This window comes from Schistocerca nitens, chromosome 3 (genome assembly GCF_023898315.1).
Source record: "Schistocerca nitens isolate TAMUIC-IGC-003100 chromosome 3, iqSchNite1.1, whole genome shotgun sequence".
Taxonomy (NCBI): domain Eukaryota; kingdom Metazoa; phylum Arthropoda; class Insecta; order Orthoptera; family Acrididae; genus Schistocerca; species Schistocerca nitens.
In genome coordinates this window covers 568450803-568468122 of record NC_064616.1, presented here as the reverse complement: position 1 = coordinate 568468122, position 17320 = coordinate 568450803, and the positions used below count along the sequence as shown (strand labels likewise).

Below are 17320 nucleotides of genomic sequence, written 5' to 3'. Positions count from 1 at the left end.
TATGTCGAACGCTCATTAAATATGAACACAGTTTATAGTCCCGTCATTGGCATTTAATCTTGCGTTTAAAAAGTGATGGCTTGAGCTCTTAATCATACAGTACTTTCCATTGTAGTAAGTTTCACTACAGTACATACCTGTAGTTCATCACAGTAGTATTAACAATCCATTATTTAATCTTTCTTTTACACTGTTTCTGTATTTCAGGTACCCTACTAATAATGACAATTTTGTTTAAAGGTAAAAGTGACATATTTGGTAAAGATTAGTTGCACTTATACTTTATGGTGACTGACAATAGTGAAGACTGAAATGAGGATATAAACACAACACCCATTTGAAAAAAAGATTCAGCTGTTTGTTATTTGTCCTACATTGTCACTGAGTTTATAAAATAAACAAAACTACAGAATCTTTGCAATAGTCCTATTGCATACAGCACTGAAGATTAACTTTTCATATCAAATTATTTTAGTGCACGAGTTATGAAATATCATGCAATACATAAACTGCATTTTTTTCAGTACTCATTTATTTTTCAACAAGTCAGTTTCAGAGTTCTCATAAAATGTAAAAACTTTTATACAGCTGAAACATTCAACAATTAAATAATTATATTCTGTGTACATTTTCCTGTTTTTTGGGTAGCTTAATACTGAAGAATAATGACAGCACAATTGTAACTGAAGTCTTTGTAAGGAGATATTTCAGATAGCACATTAAATAAAAAGCTCGCCACACAAAAATTGGTCACCTTCATCTTAATAATCCAATGCCTCCATGCAAATCAGTAACACCTGTGACTCAGTATCATATGGATGGTACATATTCCTGGACCTATAAGGTATCAATGTTCAACAAACGTGCCACAACACTCACAGGTAAGCCAGACTGCAAGGTTACCATTCATGATATTTGGCACATAGTTCCAGAATTTCAGATGTGCCACCACTGCTCAGTGTTCCTCGTGCCATACAGGCTTTGCCCAAAGGGAGACATGGTTGGTAACTTTCAGGTTGTTCACAATGGATGTCATATTACATAATGACAACAGCCCTTAAATGGAAATTTCGTTCACACTGCACAAAATATCAGCATCATGCCACATAGCCCAGTTCTGAACAGTGAAAGTTAGGTTATGGAGAACTGTCCACCTTCTGAAAAGTCATGAGATAGTCTCGGAATTAAGTAACTAGCCTAAATGATAGCAGTCACATTTATGTAAGATAAAACAAAGCCCCTCCCAGAAGTCAACCAACCTAAGACTAAACAAAACCTACAATGAATGTTTTCAACAAAGCTTATCTGATAAATTCTACACACTTTAGGGGACTGAAACCAACAGAATAGGTCTTAAAAACACGGTGAGACATCAACCCTAAAATGTTAACTGTGAAAATTTATACAAGTGTTCATAACAGTATCCTTTTACTTTATCCTTTGCATCTTATTTTCTTATAACAGTCAAATATAGGCTTGTTTTACATTATTTTTCCCTTCTGTCTGTTAGTGCTAAAACACTGTGATGAAGATTGCTTTGCAGGATGTTTATTTATGATTTTATTTAGACATAGGTGGACTTTTTAATAGGCTATGTATAGTAAAATCTAAATAAGATTCCTTTTTCAATAATTAGGACTATCTATCAGAAAAAAACACTCACCCCTCATAAAACATGTGTCCAAGGGCTGTGGAGAGGTGGGAGCAAGCAAAGTTTAAGAAGTACAAAATCCACATCTTAATATAAGTGCTTGTTCCTGTTTGCTATGATTGGCAAAGAAAGAACATAGCAAGTGATAGTTTATGTTAAACTTGTTTTCACTATAAATAAAATGTCTTCTTATACCCCTAGAGATAAAGGAAGTCTCAGGAAACAACATAAATAAATGTGTACCTCAAATCACAACTAATGTGCTTTCAGCTTATACACCATGTCTCTCATAATCACAAATGTCTTCATACTACTTCTGCTTAACACCAACTGACAGATAAGGTTACTCTTCACCCATATGGGGCTAATATTCGTAAAAGAGAAGCTCCTATTACTGCTACTTAGTGCTGTTTCAGGAAACTGACATGTATAGTAACACACAATACTAGTTTTCCAATACTGCATAAAAGCACAAAATTACACATCAGGTTCCATTATAAAACAGTAAAAATCTAAATGATACATGTTTACCATTGACTTCCTCTGGTTTTGGGCCTATTTTAAGTTGACATACATAGTCTAAACTAGTTATGGCAATACATATTTACTGTGCAAGTGTGAATGAAATAATGGAGATTTCACATACATAAGTGCAGTGAAAATAGGTTAACATCAGATCTAGACAAAGAACCAAGGAGTCATGTGATCCACTTTACCAACAATATAAAGACATTATTCTACAGAATCATGAAGTTTCAGCTGTTGGCATCCCTTTCCATTATATTGACAGTTGGTGTTAATGTTGTGCTTCTGGATGTTCACCCAAGTTGTTGTTTCCAGTTTATGTGCAATATTTCGACAACCAGGTGCTTTGAATTGTGCTGTTGGGTGTACTCACAGCATGGACTCCAACCAGACTGAACTTTTGTTGGTCTCATGTGGCTGTTTACAGCCAAGTTTGTTAATGTTGCCCACTAAACCCTCTGATGCTCTTTTGTTTTTCAGAGCCTGCTCATGTGTTCTGTGAAATTCACATTATCTCAGCTACAGCTGATGTGACACATGGTGAGATCTTAATAAATTGAGTTCCTGACCCCAAGCTTTATTTAAACTGAAACCTCCATCCCTGTTTATCAGGTTTTCTGACACGTTTATTTATTGTGCATAAAATTTAAACAACTCAGCTAAATGTCCAGAAGCACACCACCAATCAATCAAACCATGAAAACCTGAGAGGTTGGTGTGATTGACTCCATTTGATATACATTAGGTATGTTCTGACATGACATTTTATTATATGACCTGATGTGCACTGTGAATCAAACTTTGCAGTCTTCATTAAGATAGTGTACAAACAAGAAAACCTGGTTGTCTGGGAGCTTTGTGTTGTAATTCTGATTCAAGATAACTAGAAAGAAACATTTTTGCTTACTGAGCAGTGTCATACAAGTTTACCAATATGTAGCAGACACAGGCTACTCTTGAGTTGTGATGAACACAATGTCAAATACAGTTGAGATATAGGCAAACAGATACAATTTCAGTCCTCCACATCATTGTTGCTATATCTTCACCCACTGCAAAAGAAGTAACACTGTTGGTGGAAGAGAGCAAAGGCCTCTTGCTCAAAACAATGTTTCAAATGTTCATACATGGTGACTTCACACAGTGTGTTTGTTCACAAAAAAGTTGAGAAGGATTTGTGTTGATGTCCTGCACATACTTCCAGCTCATTGCAAAGATTTTTAGCCTCAAACCAGAACACAACCAATCAGTCCCAGTTCACCACGATTTCATTTTATGACAATCAGTCTCAGTCCACCATGATAGTATTTTGGCTGCAAGTCTGATGTGAATCCCATATAGATTAGTAGGCTATGTCTGCTACATACTGGTAAACCTCTATGACATTGTGCTGTGGTACACTTTCTTTAGAGGATGACTTTTCACATGTTGACTTTGACACACTAGGTGATTAACGTTTTTGTCTGGTGAGCTTACTGAGTATCTATGGTGGAAATCACAAGCTTCTAATAAAATGTCCATACATTTCTTTGTACCAATTATGTCACATTTAAAATAACAATTTTACTCTGAAGAAAGTGCCAATTAATGGCTTTTTGCCATTATGAGGCAAAAAAACATCAAAAGCCCTCTTCTCTTGTCCAAAGTTACATCCCATAATCCAAAACACTTGAGCAAAACATATTCCAGTAATACTGGAAAAGATAATATACTCAATTTGCAACATATCTATCTTCACCACAAGAAACAAAGAAAACTGTAACATATCTCAATGTTCAGATTGCCTGGCATGCATCTTTGCCAGTTACATAATGGTTACAGGAGTCTATGTATTAATAGATCATCCCACATTCAAAAATACATTTTTTTTTTAAATAAAATAAGCTAATGCTGAAGTCCAGTGAAACAAATATATCAGAAATATATTAACTCATAAAATGAAATGACATATTGCTGGCAGATGAGCACATCTCTTAAGTCCACAGTAACCAATGAATAAACTAAGAGAAGCCTCTTATAACAACAACATTGCTGTCAGCATAAACAAACAAAAATTCACATTTACAGTAGGGTGAATTGTGTTTCTCAATTCTCACTTTATCCATCATCAAATCTCCTACATATAAAGTATTACGACTTTTCATTTTCATAGCAGTAGATGCAGTATATGTACTAACACTGTATTAACAGATGAAAATGCAGTAATAGTATAAGATATAAAGTGCATCTTGAATAACAGCTCTGGTACAATTACAGAGGATACTTACAAAAACATCTTGACATATACAGTTGCATTGACTAGGTATGCTTACTGCAGGACTTCTAACACACACAGAAGTCATCTGCTTTCGAGGATATTATGATGCTTGCTTGTGATAGAACTATCATTATCTTTTCTATCACATGAAATGTGAGTAAGAACACTGTCTGGATGTCTCGCAAAAGTACTGTCTGTGAATGGTTTCTTACACACACAACAGTAACTGCAAAACAAAGTATTTGTTACTCTGAGTTGTAAGAAATAACAATATCAATAACTTAATTTTTTGTACAAATTTTATGCAAGGTTTTTGGCTCATATCTACTTAACTAAAAGTCTCTATTCACTGTAATCTGTGGCATTTATAATCACAACAGTACTTTGTAACACACAAAAGAGGAGTTACATTAGGAGGAACCAAAACTAATATCCATCTGTTGACATATGGTACTTCTGTGTAGAGTAATTCCACAACAGTTTTATGATGTAAACACAGGGTTCAAGGAGGGGTGTAAAATTAGGGCTACAGATATTTACGTATGTGAATATTAAATGCATCTCTGCCATCCTTTAACATTTCTAAATATTTTGTTGTTCTACTGCATGATCAAAGTTGTCTAATAATTATGGTTTACACAATATGAAATAAAGTAGTACATTGGTTGGCTAATAGGTAACAAGTATACTGCAATTAAAATTTATGATGATGCAAAGTCAAGTAAATGTATATTTTTTAGCATTTCAGGAAATATTATTACTCACCTTGTCTCCTGCAATACACATGATGTTCGTTCTACATCATATCTTGCAAATGCTTTACATAAATTTTCACCACGTGCTAGTGACGATTCCACCTTTCTCAAGCGATACTAGAAGGAAAAACAAAATATTTTTAGTTTGCTTTTGAAATAACCCCCCTCCCCCGACACACACACACACACACACACACACACACACACACACACACACACACACACAGAGAGAGAGAGAGAGAGAGAGAGAGAGAGAGAGAGAGAGAGAGAGAGAGAGAGAACTAACCTTGTGCATAGAACCTCTTATGCTGGATGTAAGAAACATTTCAACACCAGCAATAGACCATGCAGATGGGATTGTCTGTAAAACCTGGGTAGCATCGAAGTCGACAGCTCTTGTACACAACAATTCTATTGCATTAACTGCAAATTCTTCCCTCTTTGGAGACCTAAAAGCATTAGATTATAAAAAGATAAGTGTATTATGAGTTCAACGGCAAATTTTAATAGAATGCGTGACATACTAATACTCCGTCTACAGATTGAGTAACCTAACATTCTCATCGCAAATATCATTTGGTATAGCAAAGGTTCTAATAAACTTTTGCTATCTTGTTGAGGTCACAAAAGGCTTATATATTGATGATCAATGTGTCTTAACCTTATTAATCACCAAGATAAAGACATCAACTTCATTTTTTTACCCAAATAGAACTACCTTACTTTTTAACTCCACAATATCACTTAATTTTACTCTACAAGAAAAATTATGCCACTTTTATGAGCAAAATTTTTATTGACGCATTCTCTAGTTGGTTTTGGAGTTTTCACTCACAAGTGGCACACGTGATTGTGACAGAAAATTTAAAAGTATCCATCTCAGTCCCAAGATCATCTAGGGGTATACATGTTAACTCAGAGCTCCACATACCAGGGCAAGCATTCAACACCCATCCACACCCATTGGTATGTAACTCACTTTTAGTTGGGTTATGTTTTAAAATTGAGGTTTGTACCATCCTCACAATCTGGGCTTACTCCCAGGGAAATAGAATGTTCAGTGATGTCAAGCAGTGGTCACTAAGTCATGTGGAGTATTTATACTATAGATGTCTGGCAGTGCTGAACAGCACCCAACTAGCAGAGTTCCCTTACAGGTGTGCTATTTGGCATGATTCCTGGGATGTGGAGAGTTCATTGAATAACACAGACATGAAGAAAATTACCTCCACTTGCTGTTATTATTGCACAGTGCACTCAACACACATTTTCTCAATTCATGAAACTATAATTTTGCCATCACGAGACATGAGTCTGTCTGTCTGTCTGTCTGTCTGTCTCACTCACTCTCTCTCTCTCTCTCTCTCTCTCTCTCTCTCTCTCTCTCTCTCTCTCTCTCTCTCTCTTTCTCTCATGACCAACTCAGTTAACCTAACCACAGTACACAATCACCTCACTTCTGGGAAACATTTTCTGTGGTTTCTCTCAGCTATCTTCATATTCCATCAGAATATTCCTTTTTAAGGTTCTGTAGCCCAATCAGTAAAAATGGAGCGTAATCACTCTGTTGCCCATCATAAGAACCCTCTGACTTGGGACTGGTATGTGAGTTATATAAAACACAATATTCAAGGAAGACAAAACATACCTCTCAAAATTATGAAGCACTTGAATAAACAAGAATGAGATACTTTAATATTAAATGTTATATCCAAAAAGGAATAGTTAAAATACTTCAGATGTCTATGGACTGATAATGAAGGAGAGGCAGAAATAACCACCAATACTAGCAACTCTGTAGATCTGGTAACAATGGAAGAACTACAAAATGTGGTCAAACAAACAAAACAGAAAAAGTCAACTGGCTCTGATAATATCTGATAACAATGGAAGAGCTGCAAAATGTGATAAAAAAAACGTCACCTGGCAGTTATAGTATAAACATGGAGCTGATTATATATGGATCTGATCATCCAAAGCATAGACTCTTAAATTTTATGAACGTTTGCTGGCTGAATGGACATGTGCCAAACGAATTGAATGAAGCTTTGGTATGCCCTATTTACAAGAATGGCAATAAATTACAATGCATAAATTACCAAGGAATAAGTCTACTAAATTCCTGCAACAAACTGTATGCTGAAATTATAAACAAGAGATCTGTGCCAATAATCGAAGTGCATATGTTAGAGGTGCAACATGGTTTTAGAACAGGTAAATCATGTTTTGGTTGTCTTTTCACTTTGGCACAAGTAACTGAGAAAATAAGGGAATTTAGATTGCTACAGGATGTATATATAGCCAAATCAATTGCACAAAATTTTTGTCAAACTGACCATGGTTTCGATTGCATAGGGCACTCTTCATCAGAATAGTAACAAGCAATATTTTGACAAAAACTTTGTGCAACTAACGTGGCTATATACACATCCTGTAACAAAATAACGTACGGTTGCTGGATCTCAGCCAATAAAAATGTTTGGAATTTAGATTGCCGACTTACCATGTTTTTACTGACTATGAAAAGATGTTTGACAAGGTAAATGCTATGGAAATCACTTAAGAAATTGGGAGCTGTAGCATATCTGATTACAGCAATTCAGTCATTATATAATAATAATAATAACAACAACAATAATAATAATATAAGGATCCATACTGTCCAAAATGGGACGGAATCTGCCAATATCAATCAAGAAGTCAGACAAGGCCACTGTCCTCCACTCTTTTTAATGTTTACATTGATTAAATGGAACATTAAGAAGTGATAATTTTAGTTGTATGATGATGCTATTTGCTGATGATTAGATTATAATTGGAAAATCTGAAGGAAAGGTCCAAATTTCAGTAGACAAATTGAGTCAAATTGCTGCTAAATACTGACTGAGAAAATCAACAGATGGAACAAAAGTGATGCGATTTCAAGGACTGAAACTCACAAGAGCCAAAATTGTTATAGATGCAAAAATAACTGAACAAGTAATAGGATTTACATATTTATGATGCAGCTTTAAAACTTCCCAACTCAGATAATGTAGAGCTCAAACTGGCCAGATTCAGACATTTTTGTGGAACTATACAATGTATATATAAAGAAACATTAAAACTGTTTCCAGAAACATCATAGCCTTTGCTTCTGTATGGCAGTGAATGTTAGAACCTAACATCTAATCAACTGCGATGAATCGAATTATCAGCGATGAAGTTCCTGTGCTTTGTAGCAGGATATTCATTGCTGGACCATAAAAGAAATGCCATTATTAGAGAAGAACTAAATGTTACAAACATAACTGAAAAATATCATCTGAACTGGAAAGACCATGCCGAACATATGTCTAATGATAGAATAACTAAATTGGCAACACAACATAACCCAACTGGTAAGAGGAGCACTGAACATCTATTAAAAAGATGGCATGAACAGTTCTGAGGCGAAACAGGTCAAAAGGCCCAACCCATGAAGACAACAATGATGATGATGATGATGATGATTGATGATGATATCTTCAGCCTCCCCATTACTTTGAGGATGGAATGCCACTGTGTTGGTAGAATTCCTGGAATTTCTTTGACGTAAATTATGGTCCACTGTCTGAGATGATGACTTTGGGAAGAGCTTCAATGGAGAGTATTTTGACTAGCACCTTCAATATAGCTTCAATGGTTGTAGACAACATTGGGATTACACATGGAAATTTTGAAATAGCTTCAGTGATGATCAGTCATGTGTTTGAAGAATGCTCCAGCAAAGTTCAGACAGATAACATTTCCATGGCTGAATTTGTAGCACCATGGTGCAAAACACTGAGGCAGCAGTGTGGCCTCATGTGTAGTGCACTGGGGCCAGTTGTGAACTATGACTTCCAAATCATCATAGATGGCAGGCCAGTAGAGATGACAGCAGACCAGTATGCAAGTGTCACAGTGGGATGGATTTAATAGCTGCAAAACTTTCTGCTGGGGCACAGTAGGAACCATTACACACATAATTTCTATTTCTGTGGTGAAAAGGGGAATGCTATAAAGCCCTCAAAAATGATGTTGATTGATGAAGAATGGATGTGCAGATGCTGACAATAGCATGCATGCAAACCACCCATGCTGTACAGAGATTAAAACTGTTGATACAGAGGGGTAAAGCATGTACTGCTTTGGCACCTGTTGTTGCAGCAAGTAGAAAATCATCATGGATTTATCAGAATTACTCTTTTATGCAGAGGTACAAGCTGTCTTTCTCATTGAATGATGTATAGGACTCACATGGAAGGAACAATAATATGTCTGCATTTGCATACTGTGCAGTACTGTGATAGTGAGTCTCTTAGTAGTAGATGCTTAAATATAAGGCCCAATGCTGTAATCTCTGACCCACGCATTCAGATAGGTTGTTGCATAGACCAAAAGCTTTGGGGTTTGTGAAGCATTGAAAACAGGGGCCACTAATTTACTGCCAAAACTTAGTGACAGCAAACATTATACCAAGTGACTCTCTCAATCTGAGTTCATTTGTGTTGTGCCTCTATTAAAGTTTTGGAGATGAACGTGATTGGATGTCCCATGCCATTTACACAGCAATGAAAAATAATAGCACTGATGCTGTACTCTGACATACCCACTGCAGTCACAGCTGGGTGATTTGAAATGAAAGGTACTAAGCACAGCAGAGTCCATGGCCTTATTTCGGTGCTTGGAAAGTTTACTTACACACTGCAAGCCACTCAAAATTAACTTCTTTTCATTGAAGTTGATTTAATGGGTATGTGATCTGAGCTGCGCTGGGGATCAATTTGTCATAAAACTTAACCTTCTCCACAATGGACTGCAACCGTAAAGAGCTGGTAGATCATTTTATATGGTCGACAGCACTGAGATGATGACATGATGACCTGTCAGTGTAATGACTTATTTCATGAGGAAATTGTCCAGGTATTCAATGCAGTTTTGTAACCCCCACTCCACCCAACACACACACACACACACACACACACACACACACACACACAGAGTTGTAGGCTACAGTGAAAGACAGCAGCCTGCAGATTTTTTTTAAAAAAACATAACGTGAAGATTTTTTGAATGTCTCTGATAATTTGTTTGCCTCAGACAATAGTGTTATCCAATAGTTTGCACAGCATGGGGGGTTATCATCCATTAGTTATTCCAGATAACAATGAAAAATGGTAAGGGCTGATGTGATGCCAGAAAGAAGGTGCTTATAGTGGCATAATTCAAAAGGTGCACTCAGAACAATAAGATGAGACGTTAAGTCCAACAGAAGTTGTGGGTAAGCATCTGCCTGCACCATAGTAAAGTATTTCCCTGATTCCAACTTTGGATGCAGCTCCTCATGCCACAGGATATGATATGAATTGATGATGGCTTGAATATTAATGGTGGCCTTAAAATCCCCACATAGGTGCAATCCACCCAAAGTTTTTCTGACCTTATCACCATGACAAGTGTAGCCCAAGAGCTAGCGGTGATGGGTTCAATTACTTCAAATGCCTGGAAGTGGTAAAGTTCAGCTTTAAGAATAGGTTTAAGCTTGAAGAGTTCTGCTCCCACAGAAAGAAATTTGGAGATTATTGTGTGTTTTTTCTCAAATCCACAGTAATCTCCAATTTAGGGCTAGGGCATCATTAGTGGAGCCCAACCAAGATTCAAAAAGGAATGCATATTTTCAACAGCTCTTCTAAATATTTTTTTTTATGGAATGATGTCAGACACCAAGTTAATAAGGTCTGAGATATAGAAACCAAAGAGCAAAAATGCACCTAGTCCAAACATATCTGCAACTGCTGGGGTTTCAATAAGTATCAGATCCAAGGAGCCTCTGACCTTTTGGTATGTCACTTGTGCAACAATCATGCCTTGCATGACAATGGTTTGTTTGTGATATGCAACAAGCTTAAGAGATGTGTACCACTGTAGTGAGCAAACCATGCCAATTCTACATCTTGAGATTAATGAGAGAAATGACTGCACCTGTATCACTCTGGAAATGCACCTGCTACTTGTTAATTTCAAGTTGCAGGAAAAAAAATGCACAGGAGTATCTGATTCTGGACACATCATTGGTGTAATAGCATGGACATCCACTGGCATGTCAACATCATGGGCTCATGGTTTGCCTTTACAAGCTTCCACCATGTCAACCTAGACAGGTTTTGATGCAGTATGGGCATTGGGATTTGCGGTGGTCCTAGAAAAAGATCTGGAAAAACTGGATATACACTCCAATGCTGGGAAGTACAATAGTATTTCCTTAACTGCCATGTCCATCAGACAGTGGTTCATGTTTGTTGCCTGTAAAGGGAGAAAACTGTTGACAACTGGGGACATGTGACTGGGGTTGTGCTGGCATACAAGGTGTCAGTTGAATGCCAGTCTAACCTAACCTAACCTAACCTAACCTAACTTCATATGGCCTGGGACACTCTGGTAGATGCAAGTTGACCAAGTGCACCATTTCAAAAGCAGTAGTAGTCTGGAGGACTTCTGCTAATGAGGGGATAGAGAGCTTAAGTGTATTTCACCAAATCTCTGGGTCATGAGCAAACCTGGACAACAATGTCCTATATAAGAGAACCTGCTTAAGATTTCTAATAGCCATCACATGTTAAATCACAACCTGACTTAATCCTTTTAGACTGATGATGTATGGACAATAGAATTTATTTCTGTGGCAGGAATATAGTTGCAAGCAGGAAGCCACCACATGAGTCTGAACATGGTAATGACTACACAAAATGTTAAAAATTTTATCAAATGTCAGCGCTAACAGATTGATGAGTGGAGAGAAATTCTGTATGAGCTGTAGGTTTTGAGAATGGAGTAAGAAAGAGAGATTTTTGAGCTTATGGGTCCAGTACCTGGTACCCTTGAAGATGGTGAGGAAGCCATTTCTCATAACTGTCCCAGTCCTCCTTATCTTCCAGGAAGGATCTGAATAATGGTGGTAGCTCTGTTGGTTGCATGGACGAACTTCTGGGGAACACTTGTACTAGTTAGTGCTGTTGCAGGAATGGCAGTAATGTGTGTAGTTGCTCTTGGTGCTGTTTTTGGAAAATGTGCAGTTTGCTGCTGGTAACATTCACTTATCTTCTCCAACTGTTTCTCTTGCTTCTCAAAATGTTTCCCTTTCTTCTCAAGATACTGCAAAAACTGGATCCATGGTGATGCACTCTGGAACTTCTATTGCACAACAGTGTTCGAAGCAACTTGTCAACAATTTTGTATTTTGACCATTACAAATTCATACATACACAATTCCACCTCTAGTTGATCTCTTAACAATGGCTGATCTGTCTTTCAGTGCCAGCCAATTATTCCATCCAGTCCACAACCAACATCCACAATGAAAATGCACAACAAATTCAAGTATACAATTCATCAGAGCCCTAAACAACAACCAAGTCACTGTCAATAATCCAACCCTATGCATAACTGTCTGGCATCCTTGGTGTGAGCTAAACTGCTGGCCTGTGGCAGTGAAGCACTGTTTATCTCAGCAATGGGTTGCATGGCTACTGATGTGTGGCTGAGGTACTCTTTAACATTTCTTGGTGGCACCTCCCATTACTGCATAACAGTGTGCTGCTTTCAAAGTTGTATTTGACTAATGGTTCAATAGCTTCGTTATAAGTTCACAACTCTCCATGGCAAATACATTTATATTTATTCTGTGCAAGTGAGATGAGCACCGGCTCTACAACTGACAGCAAAATGAGTATCCTAGCTGTTCTGTTCAAAGTTTTGATCCATACTGTTCAAGGGCAGTTGGTGGACCACCTGAGCATCTTAAACATTTAAGGTAAGTATCAATTAGGTTTTTGTAACAGCAATCATATGCACATGATGTTGTCAACTTTAAAACATGGTTCTTTAAAGATTAACAAGCTCAGTCTTTTACACCAGCAAGCCAAAGTAGTTCAAGAACCACCTTACAGACAGATAAAACAGTATTCTGTGAACTTAAGTCATCTCTGAAGCATATTATTTTCTAAATTGCACAGACCACTGTTACTGGTCTATTATTACTGAAACACAAGCCCAGGGATACCTCTTTACTCATATCATACATCACTAATGACTTTTGACCATTATCAAATAGCATGCAAAATCCAACCCTTCTCAGCTACAGCCTCCTACCCTTGGGGCAAGCAATTCCTTTGATTTTCAAGGATATAAAACCCACATTCACTAACTCACGAACAATGTTATACAGGTCTCAGTATAATTGTGAACTTTTTGATAGATGAAATGAGTGAAGAACTAGTGAAGTTAAGCTAGATTATAATGTTTGCTTTGTGGGGCAGTCATCAAGCACCTGTACAAAGTCCCAATTTTTACACAGTCCAATCTAGCCACTATAACAAATGATGATGATGATGATGATGATGATGATGATGATGATGCTGAGGACAACACAAACACCCAGTCGCCAGGCAGAGAAAATCCCCAACCCTGCTGGGAATCGAACCTGGGACCCTGTGATCCAGAGGCTGCAACACTAACCACTAGACCACGAGCTGCAAACAAAGTTAAGCTAGGCCAACAGTTAACTTCTTTGTTGTTAGTCTGTTTATGTTATTCAAGAAGGGGATGCCCACATTCTAGAACATTTAAATTTATTGTAAAAAAATCTTAATTAGCAGAAAAGTTTCAGATTTTCCAGTTTACATTCAGCTGTTATGTATATACAGTAAAACCTTCACATTTCTATAACTAAACTGATAATCCTTTACATAAAACAGCTACCTACACACAAAAAACTGAGGCTTATATTACATTACTTCTTGTAGTACTGCCAATGATTTGTCATATTACACTCCATTTAATGGTAAGAAGCAGTACCAGAATCCATATTAAGTTAAGAAGTATGACTAATGTGCCAATCTCAAACAATTTTCCTATAGTAACTTAGAAAAATTTTAAAAATGTGGTTGGTTGGGGATTTGAACTCTACCCCCTCGAAAAGGAAGTGCAGTGACTTAACAGCTGTGCCATTTTCCTCAGTTGAAATAATATGAAACTGTGGGACATGTAAACAGAAATTACTTCATACTTAACATTGTGGCAAATTTGACACATTGAGGAATACACAAGACCATGAGCAAAAATAATAATCTCTTACTTAAAGATACTAATATCCTCTTTTTGACCAGTATTTACAGGTGTAATTTTATTTTTTCCTCCTACATACCATTTTCTTCTTTTATTACTTTCTTTCTGCTCTGTATATTACCCTCTTGCGTCCTTTTTTCTGTATCTTTATGTAATACTTTTGTCCACATATTACTTTGTTCTTTGTATTAACTTTTTCTCTTTTTCGATGTAACTAGTGCACTATGGACAATGTAACTTTAATTGTAATAACCTTTTTGCCATTATAATTATATTTTGTTTCTTTTAATTAATTAATATTTTTATTCTTACATTTCATCATATAACAGTGTACTGCCACATTTGCTTTAAATTACAATTAATATCATATATGCAATGTCCAATGCAATTACGATCACATATGGCTTGACATAAAATGAGGTCTCATGACTCAACCCTTACCAAATAAAATAACAGTACAAAAAACACAATAATTACTAAATCTGCAAGTAGCCGGATATCGGTGCACATGTTGGAGCTCCTGAAGAAATGGAGGAAGCCACCAGGCTGGAGACGTGCCTGTGATAAAGATATCCAGACTAACCATAGGCATGCAAAACACGACAGTGAGACTGTGGGCAAAGCAATAGACCAGGACAGAGATAAGGACAAGGTCAAACAATCTAGACAACAACAAGGTGCTAAGTGAAGCCTTCACCACAATGATGATGCCAAGGAGCAGAGCAGTGGAGAGAGAAATCCGAAATGCAACCAAAAAGAGTAACCAGGTAACAAGTGAGGTAATTATCAAGCAATCCTAGTACAGCAAAGAAAGAACCAGCCATGCACTGGGCGGCTGCATGTATACTGACCACACTGAAAACTATTGGCCACCGTATTCATGTGGCAACATGGTGGCCCCCTCACTCTATGAGCACAGCGCTGTGTGGGCATGGTGACCCCTAACGACCATCTAAGTCGTCGTCCTCTGAGAGGCATTCAAAATCCGCCGCGCCCGATAGCAGATCCCTCCCCCCCTTAAACAAACACGTACAGGCAGAAACGCACTGGATGGTGAGAGTGGTCGTGGTGTCCATCATGACATTGCTGAAGGTGATGGCACCAGAGGGTTCCCCCCCAATCCTCGTGGATGCAGAAAGTAGTGCTGGTGTACCTGTGGGGAGTTGACAGCAATTACCAGTGGTACTGGCCCTGGGGCCTCATGGTCACCAGAGAGCAAAAGGTGAGGGAGAGGGGGGTAGCGACAGGTCTGATGCCTCTGCTCGAGGCCGGAGCTGGCTGTGGTGGTGGCCGAGTCCTTTCTGTGTCTGCATGTGTGTAACTCTTTGCCTGTGGGATTCTACTACCATCACAAGCATCCAAGTCATAGTATCTCAATAGGAGCAGATCCACACAGCCACGCCCCGTGTGCAATGCTGGGGTGGCCAAGAGCAGGGTGCAGAAGGAGGCAACACCAAAAGTTGAAGTAGGGTCTGCGGTTGCCACCTGTGGAGCAGCTCTGTTGGGCTAGAATTGTCAATCGGCATTGCGCAATATATGCTCAAAAAGAGGGTAAAGGCCAATGCAGTGGCAGAGGTTTTGGCACCCATCTTCATTTTCTGCTTAAATGTCTGAACGAGACATTCTGCTTCCCCATTGTAGGAAGGATGGAACAGAGGGCTGAGAATATGTTTTATGCCATTGGCCTCAAACAACTCTTCAAAAGCAGACACTGTGAATTGAGGTCCAGTACCAGAGACTGAAACATGAGGTAACCCTTTGACAGCCAAAACCTGGGCCAAGGCAGTGAGGGTGATGCCAGTCATGGTGGATGCAATATGTAACACATATGAGTACTCTGAGTAGGTATACACAATACCATTGATCCCAAAAGTGGACCTGCAAAATAAAGGTGAATATGGTCCCATGGATGGGGTGTAGGCCAGGGTACAAATGATTGAGGGGATGAAGCTTGGTGCCAGGCGCACACTTTGCAGCCATAATGGGGAACTGACCAACGTATGTTGATTTGCAGTATAAATGTGGAAGCAGAGGACCTTTTGTTGGTTGAGATCAGAATACGGCTAGTGGGTAGACACGACAAAGCATCAGAGTTGGAATGTTGTGCTAGGGGCTTAAACCAGATGGTATCTCTAGGACTAGTTCTTAGTCAAAACAATGCATATCCCCTGAGAGGAGAGTGTGACAGGGTCTGACAGAGAGGTCAACTTCCAAAGCAGAAAGGATGCGTCTGGTACAGCTCAAGACAAAAACAGTGATCACTGCAATGAATCATGCATGGTGTGAAACACTGTGAAATGCTGTTTTGGATGATGCAAGTGTGTGTCCCAGCGCTCCTTTATCATCACTGAAAGGTGGAAACGACAGAAGATGTTTTGGGGAGCCAGTGGCAAAAAGCGCTCAGACCTGGTGCAATTGAGCTGTGTGTACTCACAGTTTGTTCACCTGAAGCTGAAGTGATTTTTGTAACAAGTCTAACTGGAGCTGCTGTTGCAGAATTAACTTTGCTGTTGTTCCAGCAGGCAAACCAGTTGGGCATCCATGCTACTAAATAACATCCTTTTTCCTGATTGCCAATGCTATATCTGTGGGTAGCTGGATATTGGTATTGGTGTGTGTGTGTGTGTGTGTGTGTGTGTGTGTGTGTGTGTGTGTGTGTGTGTGTGTGTGGTGAGTGAAACAAGAGAGAGATTGCAGTCAAAACAACAGATCAGAACAAAAACAAGGTCAAGCAACACAGATTACAATGAGGTGCTACGTGGAGCCTTCGCCGCAACAATGATGACAAGGCCCAGACAGTGGAGAGAGAAATCCAAAATGTGACCAAAGAAAGTAACCAGGTGACCAACAAAGTAACTATAAAGCAATCCCAGTACGGTGTAGATAGAACCAACAATACCAAGCACAAGCACTGAACTGATGAGCTGTAACTGTGCAACTGCCTAAATACCAGCGGCATGGAGTGCTACCAGCTGCTTTATTCATGTGGCGAGACAGTGGTGCTCT

The 17320-nt window shown here is 38.4% G+C and overlaps 1 protein-coding gene across 2 annotated transcripts in view; it reads right to left on the bottom strand.

The window, feature by feature from the left end:
• Window positions 1-4072: 4072 nt before the first annotated feature.
• The window catches only part of LOC126248475 (transforming growth factor-beta receptor-associated protein 1-like), a 145941-nt gene continuing 132693 nt past the window's right edge, over window positions 4073-17320 (bottom strand). For both annotated transcript variants that reach the window (XM_049949491.1, XM_049949490.1), the window contains 3 exons: window positions 5475-5637; window positions 5199-5305; window positions 4073-4659 (listed from right to left, as the gene is read on the bottom strand). In XM_049949491.1, coding sequence (XP_049805448.1) covers window positions 4515-4659; window positions 5199-5305; window positions 5475-5637 — 415 coding nt within the window. In that variant the 3' untranslated portion in view covers window positions 4073-4514. The remainder of the gene's footprint in view (window positions 4660-5198; window positions 5306-5474; window positions 5638-17320) is intronic.